Source organism: Equus przewalskii, chromosome 24 (genome assembly GCF_037783145.1).
Source record: "Equus przewalskii isolate Varuska chromosome 24, EquPr2, whole genome shotgun sequence".
NCBI lineage: Eukaryota > Metazoa > Chordata > Mammalia > Perissodactyla > Equidae > Equus > Equus przewalskii.
Genome location: NC_091854.1, coordinates 7,283,177 through 7,300,444, shown reverse-complemented (window position 1 = coordinate 7,300,444; position 17,268 = coordinate 7,283,177). Strand labels below are relative to the sequence as shown.

The 17,268-nt window shown below is 41.2% G+C and overlaps 1 protein-coding gene across 10 annotated transcripts in view; it reads right to left on the bottom strand.

The window, feature by feature from the left end:
• Positions 1 to 16,541, bottom strand: part of EVI5 (ecotropic viral integration site 5) — a 222,901-nt gene extending 206,360 nt beyond the window's left edge. For 6 of the 10 annotated variants that reach the window (XM_070592644.1, XM_070592650.1, XM_070592648.1 and 3 more), the window contains exon 1: positions 16,455 to 16,541. In XM_070592644.1, the coding sequence (XP_070448745.1) occupies positions 16,455 to 16,505 (51 nt within the window). In that variant the 5' untranslated portion in view covers positions 16,506 to 16,541. Of the gene's footprint in view, positions 1 to 9,422; positions 9,955 to 9,993; positions 10,366 to 16,454 lie in introns of those variants that run through there. The other 4 variants (XM_070592646.1, XM_070592651.1, XM_070592653.1 and 1 more) reach the window with 2 other exon arrangements.
• Between the last annotated feature and the right edge of the window lie 727 nt (positions 16,542 to 17,268).

Below are 17,268 nucleotides of genomic sequence, written 5' to 3'. Positions count from 1 at the left end.
CAGGTTCTATTAAGAAGATATGTACGGCCTTCACAAGTTATTTAAGTTCTTTAAACCTTGGTTTCATTGTCAGCACTTGAAAAAAGGTTGGAGTGAATGATATCTCCAGTGCTCTCCTGTTGTAACATACCAAAATCAAAAGGAAATTAATACAAACCTATATAAGCAGATTTTTTATGCAATGATTCGTTTCAATGATAACAGAAAAAAAAATCCCTAAAATGTAGCACTAGAAAGTTAAAGTCTCCTACCCCAAACCTCACATACTAGGCTACAGAAACAATCAGAAGTTTCTGGGACAAACCAACACAATGAGAGTACATTAGCAAGACGAAATTTACATAGCTATGCAATATCTTTAGGCTTTCAGAAGATGCCAAAGAAACATGAAGGATTGCAAGAGATTTTTTTTAATCTGATAACATTAAGGGAAACTAAAATGTTATAAATTTAACTACTACCCATATCCACACCTCTCTAGTTCTCACCTCCCACAGGCAAGTGGGTCTTCTGTCTAAAGTCAGAAGACCTCAGGCCTCATGCTCTTTGAATTATCCTGGAACTCAGGTGATTGCTCTCTTCTTCCCAGTTTCTGCTCTCGACTTTTAAACATGCTGCTCTGCCATACTTAAAAATCTCACTGCATCTTACATCCCCCCAAGTACCTCTGGTCTCACAGTATGCTCCCTTCCCCATAGCTAAGCAACTGGAAAGATGTTTAGCTTTCACCCTCACCTCCCACTTTGTCACTGCAATCCGGCTTCTACCATACCCTTTTACTGAAACCGCACTTACCAAGGTCGCTCACCAAGAGCCTCTTTCTTGCTAAATCCAGCAAACACTTTACAGTCCTTACCTTACTTGATCTCTCCGAAACATGTGACCCAGTACAGTCCTCTCTCCTTTTATTTATTTATTTTGATTTTTCTGATTAGAACATACATGTTAATTAAGAATTGAAATATCACAGAAAAAAAAAGGAAAGTTTAACTACTCTGTAATCCCACCCTCAAAGATAGTCACTGTTAGCAGAGTGGTATATATTCATCAAGATTTCTTTTCCATACATATACTAACATATGGGTATATACATATTTTTTTAATTTAACAAAGATTAGAAATTTTTTTAAAATTAGATCATACTATACATATTTTTTGAGAACTTTTTTACTTAATGTACCTTGATCTTCTGGCATACCAATATCCAGCAGCATATGGCAGATAAGTAGGGTCACCTGACCCCTCCCTTCTCCTCACTCCACATACCATAGCTCTAGAATCCATAAGATTCTCTCCCTTCCTATCAAGTCCTTGGAACAGGAATATATCAGCTTTCAACTACATTACCTCACTAGGTGTTTTCCCTATCTCAAGTCCTGTATCCCACTGTACCAGAATAATCTTTCTGAAATTCAATTTTGATTTGTCACTCAAGGAGACCTTTCATAGATTGCTAGTTGGAATGTAAAATGGTATAACCACTTGGGAAAATTGTTCGGCAATACGTTCTAAAGGTTAAACATATATCTGCCCTATGACCCAGTAATTCCACCCCCACTTATTTATCCAAGAGAAAAGAAAATGTATGTCTATAAAAAGACCAGTCATCAAGTATTCATAACAGCCTTATTCATAACAGCCAAGAGGGAGAATGGATAAACAAATTGTGTTATACAATGGATTTCTACACACCGATTAAAAAGAACAAACTAATGATGAGCAACAACATGGATGAATTTCAAAACATTATGTTGAACATAAGAAGCCAGACAGAAAAGAATACATACTGTATTATTCTATTTATGTGAAGTTCAAGAACAAGAAAAACTAATCTGAACTAAAAGATATCAGAATAACAGGAACCGACTAAAGGACCCATGAGGGATTACTGGAGGAGGGAGGGAGAGAGTCACACAGGCATGTACATTTATCAAAACTCACTAAACCGCCTAGTTAAGTTCTGTGCATTTATCCATCAATTTTACATCAAAATTTTTAAAGCAAATATTAAGATTTAAAACTTACTTCACTCAGTGTTTTTCCTTACTAGTTATAAAAAGTGTCAAGAATTAAGACAAATTAATCACTAAACTATTAGCCTTTTTAAAAAAATTATCACATCACTCAAAACCAAGAATATATCAACTGTGTCTTCCCCCGGTTTATAAATTTGTGAGAGCAAAGATTTTGTCTACATAGGACAGATCACCGTTATCGTCCCAACACCTACCATTATGCCTTGACACATAGGAGATATTAAATATTTTATCTTTGGTGGGTCTTAATGACTTATTGACAATGTTTATAACTTCATTAAATTTCTAGATCATTTACTGACTCATTTTTCTGATCTTGTATGTTAAATGTAAACGCATCATCATGCTTGACAAACTTTATAACCTTGTTCATCTGGCTGCAGAAAAGAAGCTTATCCACATTTTTAGAAGGGCAGCCTAGTTGAGTCTAACTGTGTGCTCATCTTTTACATGTATTTCAAAGAAATAGTCAAAGGCATTACGTCTTTCACGGGCTTATTCCCTAAAATTCATTCTCAGTTTACTTCAACATCTATCTTCTCACCATCAAATTTCTGGCTCAGTCTTCTAAACTATCCTGATTTCTAGTATACCTGAAGATATTAAACTTTTCTTCTACCTTTCTCTCATGTAGCTCATTCAAATGTCGTATTATACAATTGTCATTAAAGCTATACTTTTATCCAGTATCTGTTAACACTGTTCTAACAAACTTACTAGCCAATTTATAAGAATGCTGGATTCATTTTTGACATTGCAAAACATCTGTACCAGGCCAAAGAAGAGAGCAACTAATCATCCGAGCACCAACGCAAAGGTAAGACAAAACCCTCTTTTTCACTTCTATATCAGCTTACACTTTCCTGTGAAAAACAAAAAGAGCAATTGATCCCTAATAAAGCCAGTTCTGTTCCTATCTCTCATCAACGTCCCTTTCAGGAACACATGAGTTAGCAGTTCCTTAAGGAGAGAGCCCTAATCATGAACTCACAAGACATTGAATAGCAAAATCAACAATGAAGGCCCAGATAATAGCCAGTTTAACCAGCAGGGAACTCTTCTCAAAGTACACTGTGAGGGCTGAATCAGTACAAAGAACAATTAACAAGCACTAAACCCACATTGTCTTTGGCCACTTACAGGATCAACTGCAAACAGCAGAGACAGGGGAAGCTCTCTTGAAGTACAGATACAGTAATAAACAGCTGGGAACGGCAACAAATAACACACCAGGTAACTTGCAATAATAAGAAACAGGATGACCCTTTCTGAGCAAACACGGGGCCACAGTCAACAGGTTCTAGCCACAAAGCAAATCAATTAACCGACATGTTTCCAATGAGGAAAGACTATCATACCACCAAGAGAGATAGTAGTAACTGCCAATGTTATCTTTGATTGATATCTTGAATTTTATATGCAAACATAAAATAGTTAATTTGTGGAGGAGCAAAAAGGCCAGTGAGACTTGTGTGTAGTGATAAGCAGAATTTGTATTTTATAAAACTTCCAAAAATTAATTTGAAGAGCAACACAGGGCTGTCAGCTTTTTACCAAATAAAGACATCACAGAAAATAACAAACCCACCATCTCACATCACAAATTTCATACGAAAAATGACATTTTTACACAGAAAAGGACATAATTTAAAGGTGAATACATTAAATTTTATAAATCTAACCTAAGAGAAAACAAATTATATTGAGAATAATGTTTTCATTTCATCATGACCTTTATGGTAAAAACTGTCTCAAAGAGCATCTGGAAACCTACTGTCTTAGCACAGCAGCACCCCTTATCCAGGGTTTCACCTTCCAAGGTTTCAGTCACCAGGGACCAACCGCAGTCCGAAAATACCAAATGTAAAATTACAGAAATAAACATACGTTTTAAATTGCGCACCATTCTGAGTAGCATGATGAACTCTCTAGCCATCCCATTCCGTCCCACCCGGGGCGTGAATCATTCCTTTGTTCAGCGGATCTACTGGCCCGTTAGTGGCTTACTAGCTGTCCAGGTTATCCAATCCACTATGGCAGTACTTCTGTTCAAGGAACACTTATTGTACTTAATAATGGCCCCAAGGCCAACTTTATTATTATTGTTGTTAATCTCTCACTGTTTACTAATTTATAAATTAAACTTTATCATAGGTATGTATGTACAGGAAAAAAAACAGTATATAGGCTTGAGCACAATCCGCAGTTTCAGGCATCCACTGGGGGTCTTGGAACCATCCCCAGCAGATAAGGGGGGGACTACTCTAAGTGTTTTAAAGAAAATGAAGAGTGCAAAGAATAACAAAGCTATTGGAGAAGCTTAACATAGACGCTTTAATGGGTGGTTGTAATTAATTTATCAGTTTATATTAACTACAAACTAAGATTTCTACAACTTTAGCAATAGTTTTCCATTTTTTTCTGGTATGGAGTCTTTTGTCAAAATAAAAAATTCTGAGTATTATCTCCCTCCATGACTGTAGCTGGATTTAAGTATTATTGGTTGAAATGACAAAACCACTATGACTTTTCAATAACTTCTTTTCTTTTAAAGATTGGCCCCTGAGCTAACATCTGTTGCCAAACTTTTTTTTCTTCTTCTTCTTCTCCCCAAAATCCCCCAGTACATATCTGTATATTCTAATATAAGTCCTTCTAGTTCTACCATGTGGGATACTGCCTCAGCTTGGCTTAATGAGTGGTGCTAGGTCTGTGCCCAGGATCCCAACTGATGAAACCCTGGGCCGCCAAAGCAGAGCGCGGGAACTTAACCACTCGGCCACGGGGCCAGCCCATTAATAACTTTTATTTGTTACAAATATACAAGATCTATTATATATTCATTCAATATTAAATGTTTAGTGCACATACGGATTTTCAGATCCCTTGCAGAGACCACAGCCCAGTCCATTTCTCCAGTCACTCGTCTCCTCTTTACCATGAGTTTCCCACTACATAAAGTATCGAATAGCTCACTAGGCTAGTTTATCTTTAAAATCATTTCCAGTCATGAGATTGTAAAATTCTGGGACAATGAAGACTTCTCAAAAGAATTTTGGGGCTTCTAGAGAAACGACAGTTTGATCCAATATTTAGGTGCTCTCCCTCCTGACATTCCATTTAGATAACAGTAAAGAAATTTAAAAGCTATAACCCCACAAGGAGGAAACAACAGTGGAGGACAGACAGTAACGCATTTTTGTATAATGGAAAGTAGACGACGAACTTCTAGGTTAAGATGGCAAATTGAACACACACATCTAATTTTGCTCCCTCTTCAAAACTCTACTAAAACAAAGATAAAGAAAATTTTGTTCTTGTTGTGTTTAGGACACAAACCATAAGGACAGAGAGAAGGGAAGAAGAGACAACAGCAACAAAATTTTGGAAGCTGGAAAGAAGATGGCTGAGTGGTAACTGACTTAGTCAAAGACAGGCAAACTATAAACCAACAGTGCTGACAACTAAGAACAAACCCAATGTACACTACAGTATCCTCAAAAGGCTCAGGAACTGCCAGAACAGAGGGGGAAGATGAGACTAAAGGACTAAAGTAAGAAAGCATCAGGTGTAAGCTGTTAGAAACCCAGACCCCATTCCTCCTCCAAGGTGCTGAGTGGCCCACTCAATGCAGCAGCTGACGGCAGATTGACTCAAGAGGGTAAACCATACATGGCGGAAGATAGAGGTATCCTAACAAAAAGAGGCAAATTATGTGACTATATTCTAAATGCTCTATGGCTCAATACCCAGCCCTCTTTTCCTGAGTTCCCAGATCACTGGCAACCAGACTTCTGCCCTCCAGGCAGAAAACTGGAAGATAGTCCATCTATCTGGGACATCTGACGAGGACAAAAGGAAAAACAGAGGCACTGGAGACAGCCTCAAACCATCCACCCAAACCAATGGTTTCAATCTTGGCCACACGGGCAGCTTTAAAAAATACTGATGCTGATCTATTCAGATAGAAATCAGACTTGTGGTTGCCTCTAGGCAGGGAGTGGGGAAGAGAGAAGAAAGGGATTTCCTAGAGTTTTCACAGTGCTCTGGATCTTGTGTTAATTACATGAGTGTATACACGGCAAAATCATCAAACTATACACTTAAAATCTGTGTATTTTACTGTACGCAAGCACACCTAAATTTTTTTTTAAATAGTGCTACCTAGGTCCTACCCCCAGAAATTCTGATGTATTTGGTCTAGCAGCAGCATGTATATTTACATTTTTAAAGCACCCCATGTGGTTCTAATGTGCAGCCAAAGTTGAGAACCACTGTTTTAGACTCTAGATTATAGAGTAAAACTGGAAGTCAATAAGCCCCACCTACAAGCTCAGGGCTTCCAAACAGCTTTTATTCACCCACTCCCATTCATGCAAACAACCAAGATAACCAGACCTCTGCCGAGGGCCTCTACTGTTGAGACTAAACCAATCAGAAAAAAAGTAACCCGGAGGAAACAAACTATGCAATGAAAAGAAAGTTTAAAGAAACTATCTTTAACATTCTTAGATAAGAGAAGATACAGCATCCACTAAACAAGAAAAGAGATGGAGGAATAAGTAACTGAGACGAGAAGAGGAAGCTAAACCTATAGGCCTGCATTTGAGAACATGGTCAAGAAGCTGCTTTGCCTCACTCACAGAATCCCAGAAAGGCGCAGGACTTGGGAATCTCCAGGTATCCTGTCAGGTGGGGAGAGGTATGGGCTGAAGAGCAGGTTAGCAGTTTAAAGTCTTATACAGGGGCCGGCCTGGTGGCACAGCAGTTAAGTTCGCATGTTCTGCTTTGGTGGCCCGGGGTTCGCAGATTCGGATCCCAGGTATGGACCTATGTACCGCTTGGCAAGCCACGCTGTGGCAGGTGTTCCACATATAAAGTAGAGGAAGATGGGCATGGATGTTGGCTCAGGACCAGTCTTCCTCAGCAAAAAGAGGCGGACTGACAGCAGATATTAGCTCAGGGCTAATCTTCCTCAAAAAAATAGATAAATAAATAAAGTCTTATGCAGACCCTCCAGTTTCTCTTCTCCACCATGACATCCTCTCGTAAATTTATTCTCTGGAAACTCTGACCTGGAGAGAGTCTAGAAGAATGGAGTGAAGCTCAAGGCTGAAAGCCAAGGGATGAAGCAGAAGCATGTATAGGGAATAGCAGCCCCCACCCACAGCCCACTTCCTTTGCCCAGCTTTCAGAACAATGGGAGCCAGGCATACTACCTCCCTCACAGTTTGATTTAAATGCTACTTTTGCATGCAGCCAAACCAATTTTCATTATAGCACTTCCAGTGGAGGATAAAGGTCTTTTCTTGAATTTCTACTACCCCTCAGAGACTCTAAGCTCCTTGAGGGCAGGGGCAGCATCTTAATTAGCTTTGTATCCTTAGAGCCTAACATACTGACCGTCAATATACTAAACACTTTATAAATCTGTAATTGGTCCTAGATGCTGGAGAAACCATGCAAAAAAGAAAAACCTTGGAAAACTAAACATACAAGGTGTAATTTGAACTAGGTCGTGAATGAAGACTTAGAATTTACTGATGAAATGATATCTGGGATGTTTTAAAGTAATTCCAGAGCCCCCACACACACCAAAAATCAGCTGTATTTCTACAGGCTGGCCACTACTGTTTTAAAATATCATTTACAATAACATCAAAAATATCAAATACCTGAGAGTAAATAATAAAAGATGTGCAAGACTTTTGCACAGAAAACTACAAAACATTACTGAGAGAAATTTTAAAGGACCTAAATAAATGGAGGAATACACCATGTCCATAAATTGGAGAACTCAATATTGTTAACATGTCAGGTCTACTCCAAATTGATATTTAGATTCAACTCCAATTTCCAAAATGTGTAGACAAAGACAAGCAGATTCTGAAATTTACGTGGAAATGCTAAGAGCCAAGAACCACCCAATCTTAAAAAACAAAGTTAGAGACTTATACTACCACATATCAAGGCTTATGACAATGTTACATTAATTAATACAGTGATATCGACACAAGGATAACAACCAGACCAATAATACAGAAGAGTGTCCAGAAACAGATCTGCACTTACAGTCACCTGATTTATGAAAAAGTGCCACACAGCGCAGAGGGGCAAGGATGGTATTTTCAATAAATGGTGCTAGGTCAAACAGATACCTATATGGTAAAAAGTGAATCTTGACTCCTACAATCCATCTGCAATTTACTGTAAACCGTACACCTAAAATGTGAAAAGTAAAAACAAAGTAAAACTTCTGTAAGGAAACATGGGAAAATATCTTCATACTCTAAGGCTAGGCATAGATTTCTTAAACAGGGCACAAAAATCAGTAATCATAAAGAAAAAGATTAAGTATATTTCGTTAACATTAAGAATTACCATTCATCAAAAAAGACCATTAAAAGAATGAAAAGGCAAGACACAGAGTGGCAACAGATAAACTTGATTATACCTATATATGTGTGTGTATATATATATATATCTCCCAGAAAGACTCATACCCAGAATAAAGAATTACAAACCAATAAAAACTAAAAAAAAAAAAAAAGGGCACTTCATAAAATAGGACATAAAAATGGCCAATAAAAGATACTCAACCACAATCATCAGGAAACTGCAAAATAAAACCACACTGATGTATTACTGCACCTCTACCAGAACAGCAAAAATTTAAAAAACTGACAAGCATCAGCAAGGATATGGCAAACCTGGAGTGTGATTCCCTGTTGATGGGTACAACCACTTAGGGAAAATGTTCAACAATATCTAATACTAAAGTTTATTATTCACATACCTCTCAAACCAACCATTCCACTACTAGGTATAAACCCCAACCTAGCAATGTTCTCTTTCTTCATCTGTGACGGTATACTTGGTAAAAATTCTTTACCTGCACACTTAGGATTGTGCACTTTTTCTGCATATTATACTTCAATAAATCTTCTAAGATCTGCTTGACACAAAGTTCTCAGAGACTTTAAAGGAGCTCCTGTAAACTGAGGAAAGCTTACTAATAAAAGTAAAAAACAAAAAAATCTACTAACACATATCAGCCCAGAACAAAGATAAAAACTATCAACAGATAATTTTCTTGATCTTCGTGAAGCTGTGGATTTCCTTCTTTCAGCAAAGAAAGGAGCAGATTATTCTAAACTGTAACCCAATGAAAAGATATCTTTGCAAGAAAATGCTGCTTTTCGAGATCTCCTCTAACAGCAATAGATAGGAAGAAAGCGAAGGAACCATTCCCAAAGTTTTAGTTAACTCTTCGGTGAAAAGACGCCAAGTGAGCTGATCTAAGACGACCAACAGACAGACAGAAAGGAAGACACAAAGAAATCACAGCAACTCTAAAGCAAACACCAACACCACAATCCAACCTACCGGAAATTCTGTGGTTAATTTGAGGCTTGCCCCGCTAGTCATAAGGTGATTCAGTGATGGCTACGAGCGCTGCCCAAGTGCATCCTTGGGAGTCATCTAGTACACCTGGCTTACCCATCATCTACCTGGAGACATGACCTTGCGCAGAATCCCGGAGGCCAAATAAAGACGCCAACTTTGCAAGCAAGAGAGGTGCATGCAGTCGCGCCCCATCAGATCACCCAGAGGGACGGACTTCGGGCCTCGAGGGCGGGGGTGAAGGGTCAGTATCCCCCACAGGATTTATGAGGAAGCGCCCCTGAAACTGCCCCGTCCCTCTACCTCCCTGGGACTCCCCTGGCAGACCCGCTGGCAAGATTCCCCGCAGCGCCCACGGGAGGAGGGTCTCGGGCTGCGGCGGCCGCAGGGAACTTAGGCCCCGGCGGCGCCGGGCGCGCCCGCCCCGCTCGCGCCGCAAGTTTGCTGGCCGCCCCGACTCGTCGCGCCGCGGCCCCGCCGTGCACCCTGCGGAACCCGGGTCCGCGGCCCGCCCGGCCTCCCGGCCCGCCCGGCCTGGCGCGGCGCCCCTCACCTTGGAAACGTTGGGTGTACTCCGCCGTAAACATTAACTTCCCATCCAGCCGGCAGCCGCGCCGCCGCGTCTCAGCGCCTCGGCCCCGCGCCCGGCTCGGCGGGCCGCCTTCCGCGCCCCCTCGAGCGCCGCGCTCACTGAGCAGCTCAGGGCCGCTGACCGCTCTCGCCCACCGCTCCGGGCGCCGCCGCTGTCTCAGCACCACCCGACCCCTAGCCTGCCCGCCAGCCAGCTCCTCCGGGGTCCGGCCCGGCCGCGTCAGGAAAGCCCAGGGCGCAGGCGCAGCAGGGCCTTAAAGAGACCGGGCCGCCTCTACCGCATAATGGGTTTGAGCAGGTTAGGGGCCGGCCTGGCCGGCCGAGAAAAGGAGAAGCCGAAGGGATTGGACCGCGGGGCCCGGGGGCGGGGAAATCCCGCTCCCTCCTCCGCCACTCTTTCAAAGCCCCGGCCCTTGGCCGCGCTAATTGCTGACTTCCCCAGTCTCTTGAACCGCCCCTTGCGTGTAAAGAGCTGCACAGGACACACCCCCTCCGGGGACCGAAGCGACCCCGCGCTCGGGGCTGCCGGCCTTGCGCTGCCGCACCGCCCACGCGCCTGTCTCCCAGGCCGCGGACAGGCACTGAGGACGCGGAGGCTTCAAAAGGCCGCCTGGGCTCCCCCGGGAGGTAACCTAGGTCACTCTCCAAAACAGTAATCTGCGTGTAAATGACACTTGTCATTGCAAATCATTCTACGATCAGTGGTCTCGACACGCTGGTTTTATGCAGAGTCCGGCAGAGGGCAGAACATGGGCACAAATATGTGAGGTCCAGCCGGGCAGCCCTCCAGCATCAACGAAGAAATTCTTAGAAGGAAAGTACTTAGTTTGGGACAGAATCAGCCTACTGATTCTGGTCCAAACCCAGGAAAAACAGGCAAGAAAAATAATAAAGACAATATAAATTACCTTCATTATACATTTTGAAGAGGCAAAATGATAGTAATCGTCAGCACCAAAAATATCCAAAATTATTTGCCTAGAAATTAGATAGCTCTGGTTATTTCCTAATTTATAAGACACAACCTCCAGAAGGGGTTCCACTGTAGTAATCATTTCAGAAAAAAGAACTCTGTTTTTTTAAAGAAGATTAGGAAGTATCAGAAAACGGGAAGTAGAGCCATGCCCTCCACCCTGCTATGAAACTTTGACATTTTACATGAGGCAAAATTTTGCATGATTTTAGAGCAAGCCATTATTTAAAGTTAATTTCAATTAACAATTTCATTGTAACTGAATCCATCTTGTATAAGAAAGCTGAGACATCCTTGATAATTTACCTTTCTCTCCTATGTTCCATCTATCAGCAAATCCTGTTGATTTCACCTCCTAAATTTTCCTTGCATCTTCCATCCCCTCCATCACCACCCTAGTCCAAACTGCCTTTGCAGTTCGGAAGAGGGGCTTGTGAAGAAGACTACTAACCTAGTCTCTTTTTTTTTTTTTTTTTTTGAGGCAGATTAGCCCTGAGCTAACATCTGCTGCCAGTCCTCCTCTTTTTGCTGAGGAAGACTGGCCCTAAGCTAACATCTGTGCCCATCTTCCTCTACTTTATATGTGGGATGCCTGCCACAGCATGGCTTGCCAAGCAGTGCCGTATCCGCACCCAGGATCCAAACCAGGAAACCCTGGGGCTGCCAAAGTGAAACATGCGCACTTACAAGTTGCACCACCAGGAGGCCCTAACCTAATCTTTTTCATTGGTTTACCTACAGCCCTCTAGCCCCTCTCTAATCTCTTCTCCACACAAAAGGCTCTTGTGACCCTGCCACTTCCCAGTATAAACCACTTCAATAGCTTCCCATTCTCCTAGACAAAACCACTTAACTAACCAAACCCTGCAGCACCAGGTGCCTTGCCCACCGCTCCGCTTTCTCTCACTGCTCAGACCTCTTTCTATCGTGCTTGCTCCCTTTGCTCCAGCCTCTCTGGCCTCTTCCAATCCCTCAAGTCTTCCTCCCTCCACCGAGCTTTTGCATATGCTTTGCTCTGCACCTGGAAAGCTCTTCCCACCCTCCTTCTTCTGACCTCAGCTCTAGTGTCTACCTCTGAGAAGCGCCTTCTGACCTCCCAACCTCAGTTGCTTCCTATCACATCCCACTGAAACTGATTGTATGATTATTCTGGTGAATTTGTTTCCCCCGCTAGACTGTTAGATCCCTAAAGCCAGGAGCTTGCTTTTGTTCGGTTCATGGTTGTATTTCCATATGTGTTCAATACATACTTATTTAATCAATGAATGAGAATCATAGAATGCTAGAACTTGAAGTAGATGTGGCTTAAAGGTTACCTTACTCATAGAAAGATGAAATGTCACAATTTGACATTTGGAGTAAGAGTCTAAAGAGAAACTCCAGTTATTTGAAAACTGATTTTATATTGTTTTAGCTGGGTTGTCACAAGATTCTTTGAGTAACCTTTAAAACTGAGCTCTCAAAGCACCTTGTATAAACTCCAAAATTAATAGTGACAGCTGTGGGATGGGCCCGCATGAAGCTAAGAAGATTGTTTGCTTCAAGGAAGGAAGATTGAGTGACTAGGGACAAGGCCAGGGACTGCCTACCCTTTTGTACCTTTTCAATTGCAAACCATGTGAATGTATTACCTGTTCAAAAATAAATAAATGACACAAGAGAGTGCATACTGTGTGACTCTATTTATTTGAAATTCTAGATAAGGCAAAACTAATCTGTGGTGACAAAAAGCATAACTAGTTGCCTCTGGCAGGGGATTGACTGGGAAGGTACACGAGAGAAATTTATAGGTGATAAAAATGGTCTATATTTTGATAGGGGTGTGAGTTACACAGGTGTATTCATTTCATCAAAAATGTATAGTGGGGCTGGCCCTGTGGCCGAGTGGTTAAGTTCACGAGCTCTGCTTCAGCGGCCCAGGATTTCGCCTGTTCGGATCCTGGGCGGGGACCTAGCACTGCTCATCAAGCCATGCTGAGGCCGTGTCCCACATGCCGCAACTAGAAGGACCCACAGCTAAAAATATACACCTATGTACTGGGGGGATTTGGGGAGAAGACGGAAAAATAAAATCTTAAAAAAAAATAGAGAGTTAACATTTCAATTAATGTAAATTTTACCTAAAAAATATAAAAATAAATTAAATTATTATAATTATTTTTTTTCTGAGGAAGATTAGCCCTGAGCTAACATCTGTGCCAATCTTCCTCCACTCTATATGTGTGTCATCACCACAGCACGGCTGATGAGTGGTGTAGGTCTGCACCCAGGATCCAAACCCACAAACCCAGGCTGCCAAAGTGGAGCACCCTGAACTTAACCATTATGCCACAGGTCCAGCCCCTGAAATGTTTTAAAATAGTAACACACGGTTATTATTTTTAAAATAAGCTGACACATGGTTGAGCACTGGCTGTGCACAGGTATTGGCTAAGAGCTGTCCATACGTTATTTCTTGTAATCCTCATACCATCCTCATGAAGTAGGTATTATTATTATAACCCCCTTGGGTATGAGAAAACTGAGACTTAGTAGATACCAAGTAACGTGCCCATGTTCATACAGTTGGAAAATAGTGGAGCAAGGCTTTGAACCCAGTCAGTCCAATGCCAGAAGCGGTTAAACACTAGAGTCTATGGCACTTTTCTAAAATCGTAATTTTTTGGCTTATGCATATTGCTTAGCCACTAGACCAAGAGCTTCACAATGACTGAAATCAGATTTTGTCTTAGGCTTCTCAGTAGCCCCAGCACTTTGCATAGTAGCTGTGCAATGTGTTTTGAATGAGTGATAAAGAGTGATTTTATCAGTACAAGTTATATATATAAATATATATTTACACATATATGTATTTCATATTTAAATATATCATTTTATATGTTATAATCGAAATAACACTGCTGTGCTAAGTGCCTGAGATATATTATCTCAAAGGAGATCACGGGCCTGCGGAGAGAGGCTTGTACCATCAACTCTGACCCTCCAGCACTATCCCGGCCTTACCCCTTTCCTTCATTCACCCTGAACACATCAGTTTATTTGATGAAAGAGCTTACACTTTAACTTTTCACTGAAATAGCTAAATCTAACCAGAGAAGTAGCTAATTGTAACCTCTCACAAGTGCTCGGGCACTTGCGTCAGTGAAATTCCACTGTGTGAATTTCACACCAACACCACCTCCGCTCCAGCTCTCACCACTCTGCTGCTCACACTCGGGAACCTCAAACTAGAGTGGAAGACAAAGGAAGCGTGGGCGCAGTGGGCAGTGACACCCTCCTTAGAGACAATTTAATTTGAGGTAAATTCATTAGCAATTCAAAGTGTTCTGTGTTCTAATGCTGCAGACCCTTAGCATTGATTTTGTCACTGTCTGGGAGAGGAACAAAAGGAAGATCTGAGTTTTATACCCTCTAAACCTCGCGAGGGTTAAACTCAGAACACTATGCTCTCAACTGCCAGGGGTGTTTTATAAATCAACCATGTGAGCCTCATTGCTCATAGAAACGAAAAGCTAAGGAGGCATTCCCTGAGAGGCAAAACTACCAGGGTACAGAAGAAGAACTCACCAGTGGAGCCAAACCCACTGGTGAACAACACCCTACTCTCACAATGAAACAGTGAAAGCCTATTTCACGAGGCTCATTTCCTTTCCACAACACGAATCCAAAAGGTGCTCAAGCACCAAAGCTGTGGCCTCTCCATTTATTGAGGTTATAAGAATGGCTTTAACCTCACCACTTCACCTCCACCACATTTCATTGTTTGCAAGACACACTATCTTAGGAAATAACATTGTTACGAGGGACACAATTTTTTTGGGGTGGGGGAAGAGTAGCCCTGAGTTAACATCTACCACCAATCCTCCTCTTTTTGCTGAGGAAGACTGGCCCTGAGCTAACATCTGTGCCCATCTTCCTCCACTTTATATGTGGGACGCCTGCCGTAGCACGGCTTGACAAGCAGTGCATAGGTCCGTGCCCAGGATCTGAACCGGTGAACCCAGGGCCACCAAAGCAGAATGTGTGAACTTAACCACTGTACCACCAGGCTGGCCCTGAGGCATGCAATTTTATTGCCATCTCTTGGCACTTGTGCACAGGTAGACACTAGATCTGCCATGGTCGTGGTAAAGAACCAGCTTTCTAACTCCAGAGTTTGGACATCATTTCCATATGCGATATTGGACATTCACACCATCAATCCAACAACGGCTTTTGAAACTGCACCACCAAAATGGGACATCACTAGGGTGGCGATTTCCACCACACCCACCAAGAGAAGTCCATTCTTTTCTTAACTTCTTAAAATATCTGTTTTAAAGCAAGATAAAATTTGGTACAACTAGAGTAGTAGTTCCACTTAAACTTTCCAGTTATCTGGGAACTAGTAACCTCTATATTAATGCAAATGACTAAATTATGTGTGCTTGCCAATAGTATGCTTACCCTCTTTAAGCCCCAATCTTCTCATCCATAAACTGGAGATAATAATAATATCTACCTAAGCATCGAAGTGACAAATTAAATAATATATGTAAGGCACATAATAAGCATTCAACAAACGGGAGCTACTGCAATTGCTTTTATCCAAAGGCACAAAGCACCAACGTGCAAAAATAAAAAGATAGATTAAAAAAAGACCCTGAATTAGAAAAGTCCTGGCTCTACCACCTGCTAATTGTCTGGCCTTTATCTTTGCAATCTTCAGTTTCTTCATCATGCAAATAAGGATAAGAGTCGCCAATGATAGATGTGTTGAGAGATGTGTTGTTTCGTGTGAAAACGGTCTAATAACAGTAAAGTCAAGTACAAACTTTAGCTAGTGTTAATTAGCATTCCGCCCCCACCTCCATCAAAAAAAGATGAGGAAACGATGTTGGGAAGGTGTTGCTTTACAGTAAAGTTAATTTAGCTTTCATTAGGAACTGCACTCCTAAACATCTCGGGGAAGCAACCCCTGCTGAAATCATCACTGAGAGGCCACGCCACCATCAACATTGGCACCAAATAGAATTAGTGAACGAATAGTACTGTGATAACCAGTCATTTTCCTCAGCTAATCTTTTCTCCACATGAGAAAATTGAAGCCCTTTCAGACACACCAGGTCTCCTCTGAGAATGTACATTCAAAAAAGATAACCAGCAGCCAATTACAGCAAGGAGAGAAACAGTGTTGAATTACAAAAAGCCCATTACTAAAATTACTAAAATACCGACTTCTTATGGGTGTGGAATTAAACATAACGCTTCATAAAATCTTGTTCATCACTTGAATGGCCACAATACAATGAGATAACATTCTTAAAATAAAACTGAAGAAATGATAACAAGCTGTTTCTATTTTGAAGATTAAGCAAAGGATCCCAACTCAATAACAAAATATTTCCTGTTGCAGCAATTACGTTTCTGTAAGTTTTAATAAAAAATCCAACGTTGTTTTAGACATTTACCTGTTTCCCATTAGGGTTTCTAAAGGCAGCAGTCATTTTGGTGGTAACCATGATAAGCAGACAGGGAGTCTGGGGATTTGAATCGAATTTATAGCTGACTCATAGGGAGTGTTTACAAGGACATTGCCACTGGGATCCACCCATTAAACACCCTTTCAGTTCCATCCTATACATTCGTTAGTTGGTACCTTTAGGGGAAGGTGGGAATGTGGAGGACTAGGAATGCAGTAATAAGCTTTTTGGTCTCATGAATGCTAATTGTTTTAGTTTTTCTTGCACCTTTTCTTCCTTTCTCCCTCCCTCCCTCCCTCCCTTTCTTTCTTCCTTTTTTCTGCCTTCCTTCAATGACTCGATTTGTCTCAGAACAACACCTGGATATTAACTGTTATTGTGTTTAAGGCATTGGCTAAAAGCTTCTATAAATTAGGTCGTTTCACCTCTTGGAATTTGACACTAGACAAAATTATTAATTTGGTAGGACTTAACTTTTTGTTTACTTTTTTACTCTTTAGCTGAAGTTTTGGAATACTGCAGGCTATTGTGTTCTGTTAATGGATATCGCATTTGTGTTACTATTAACTGTGTGCTATTAATTGAGAGTTTACTATGAAATACAGAAGAAAGTGACACACCTTGTGAGAGATATCTAAATAGAGAAAAATCCACTTCCTCTGTTCTCTTGAAAGATACCTGATATAATATGTTAGTTTTAAATGATTGCCTCTCTAACAATGACAGCTTATTTTTTAGAGTACCTACTGTGAGCTGGGCCATGGAAGTACTTTTCATCTGTCATCTCACTTAATCTCTGCTA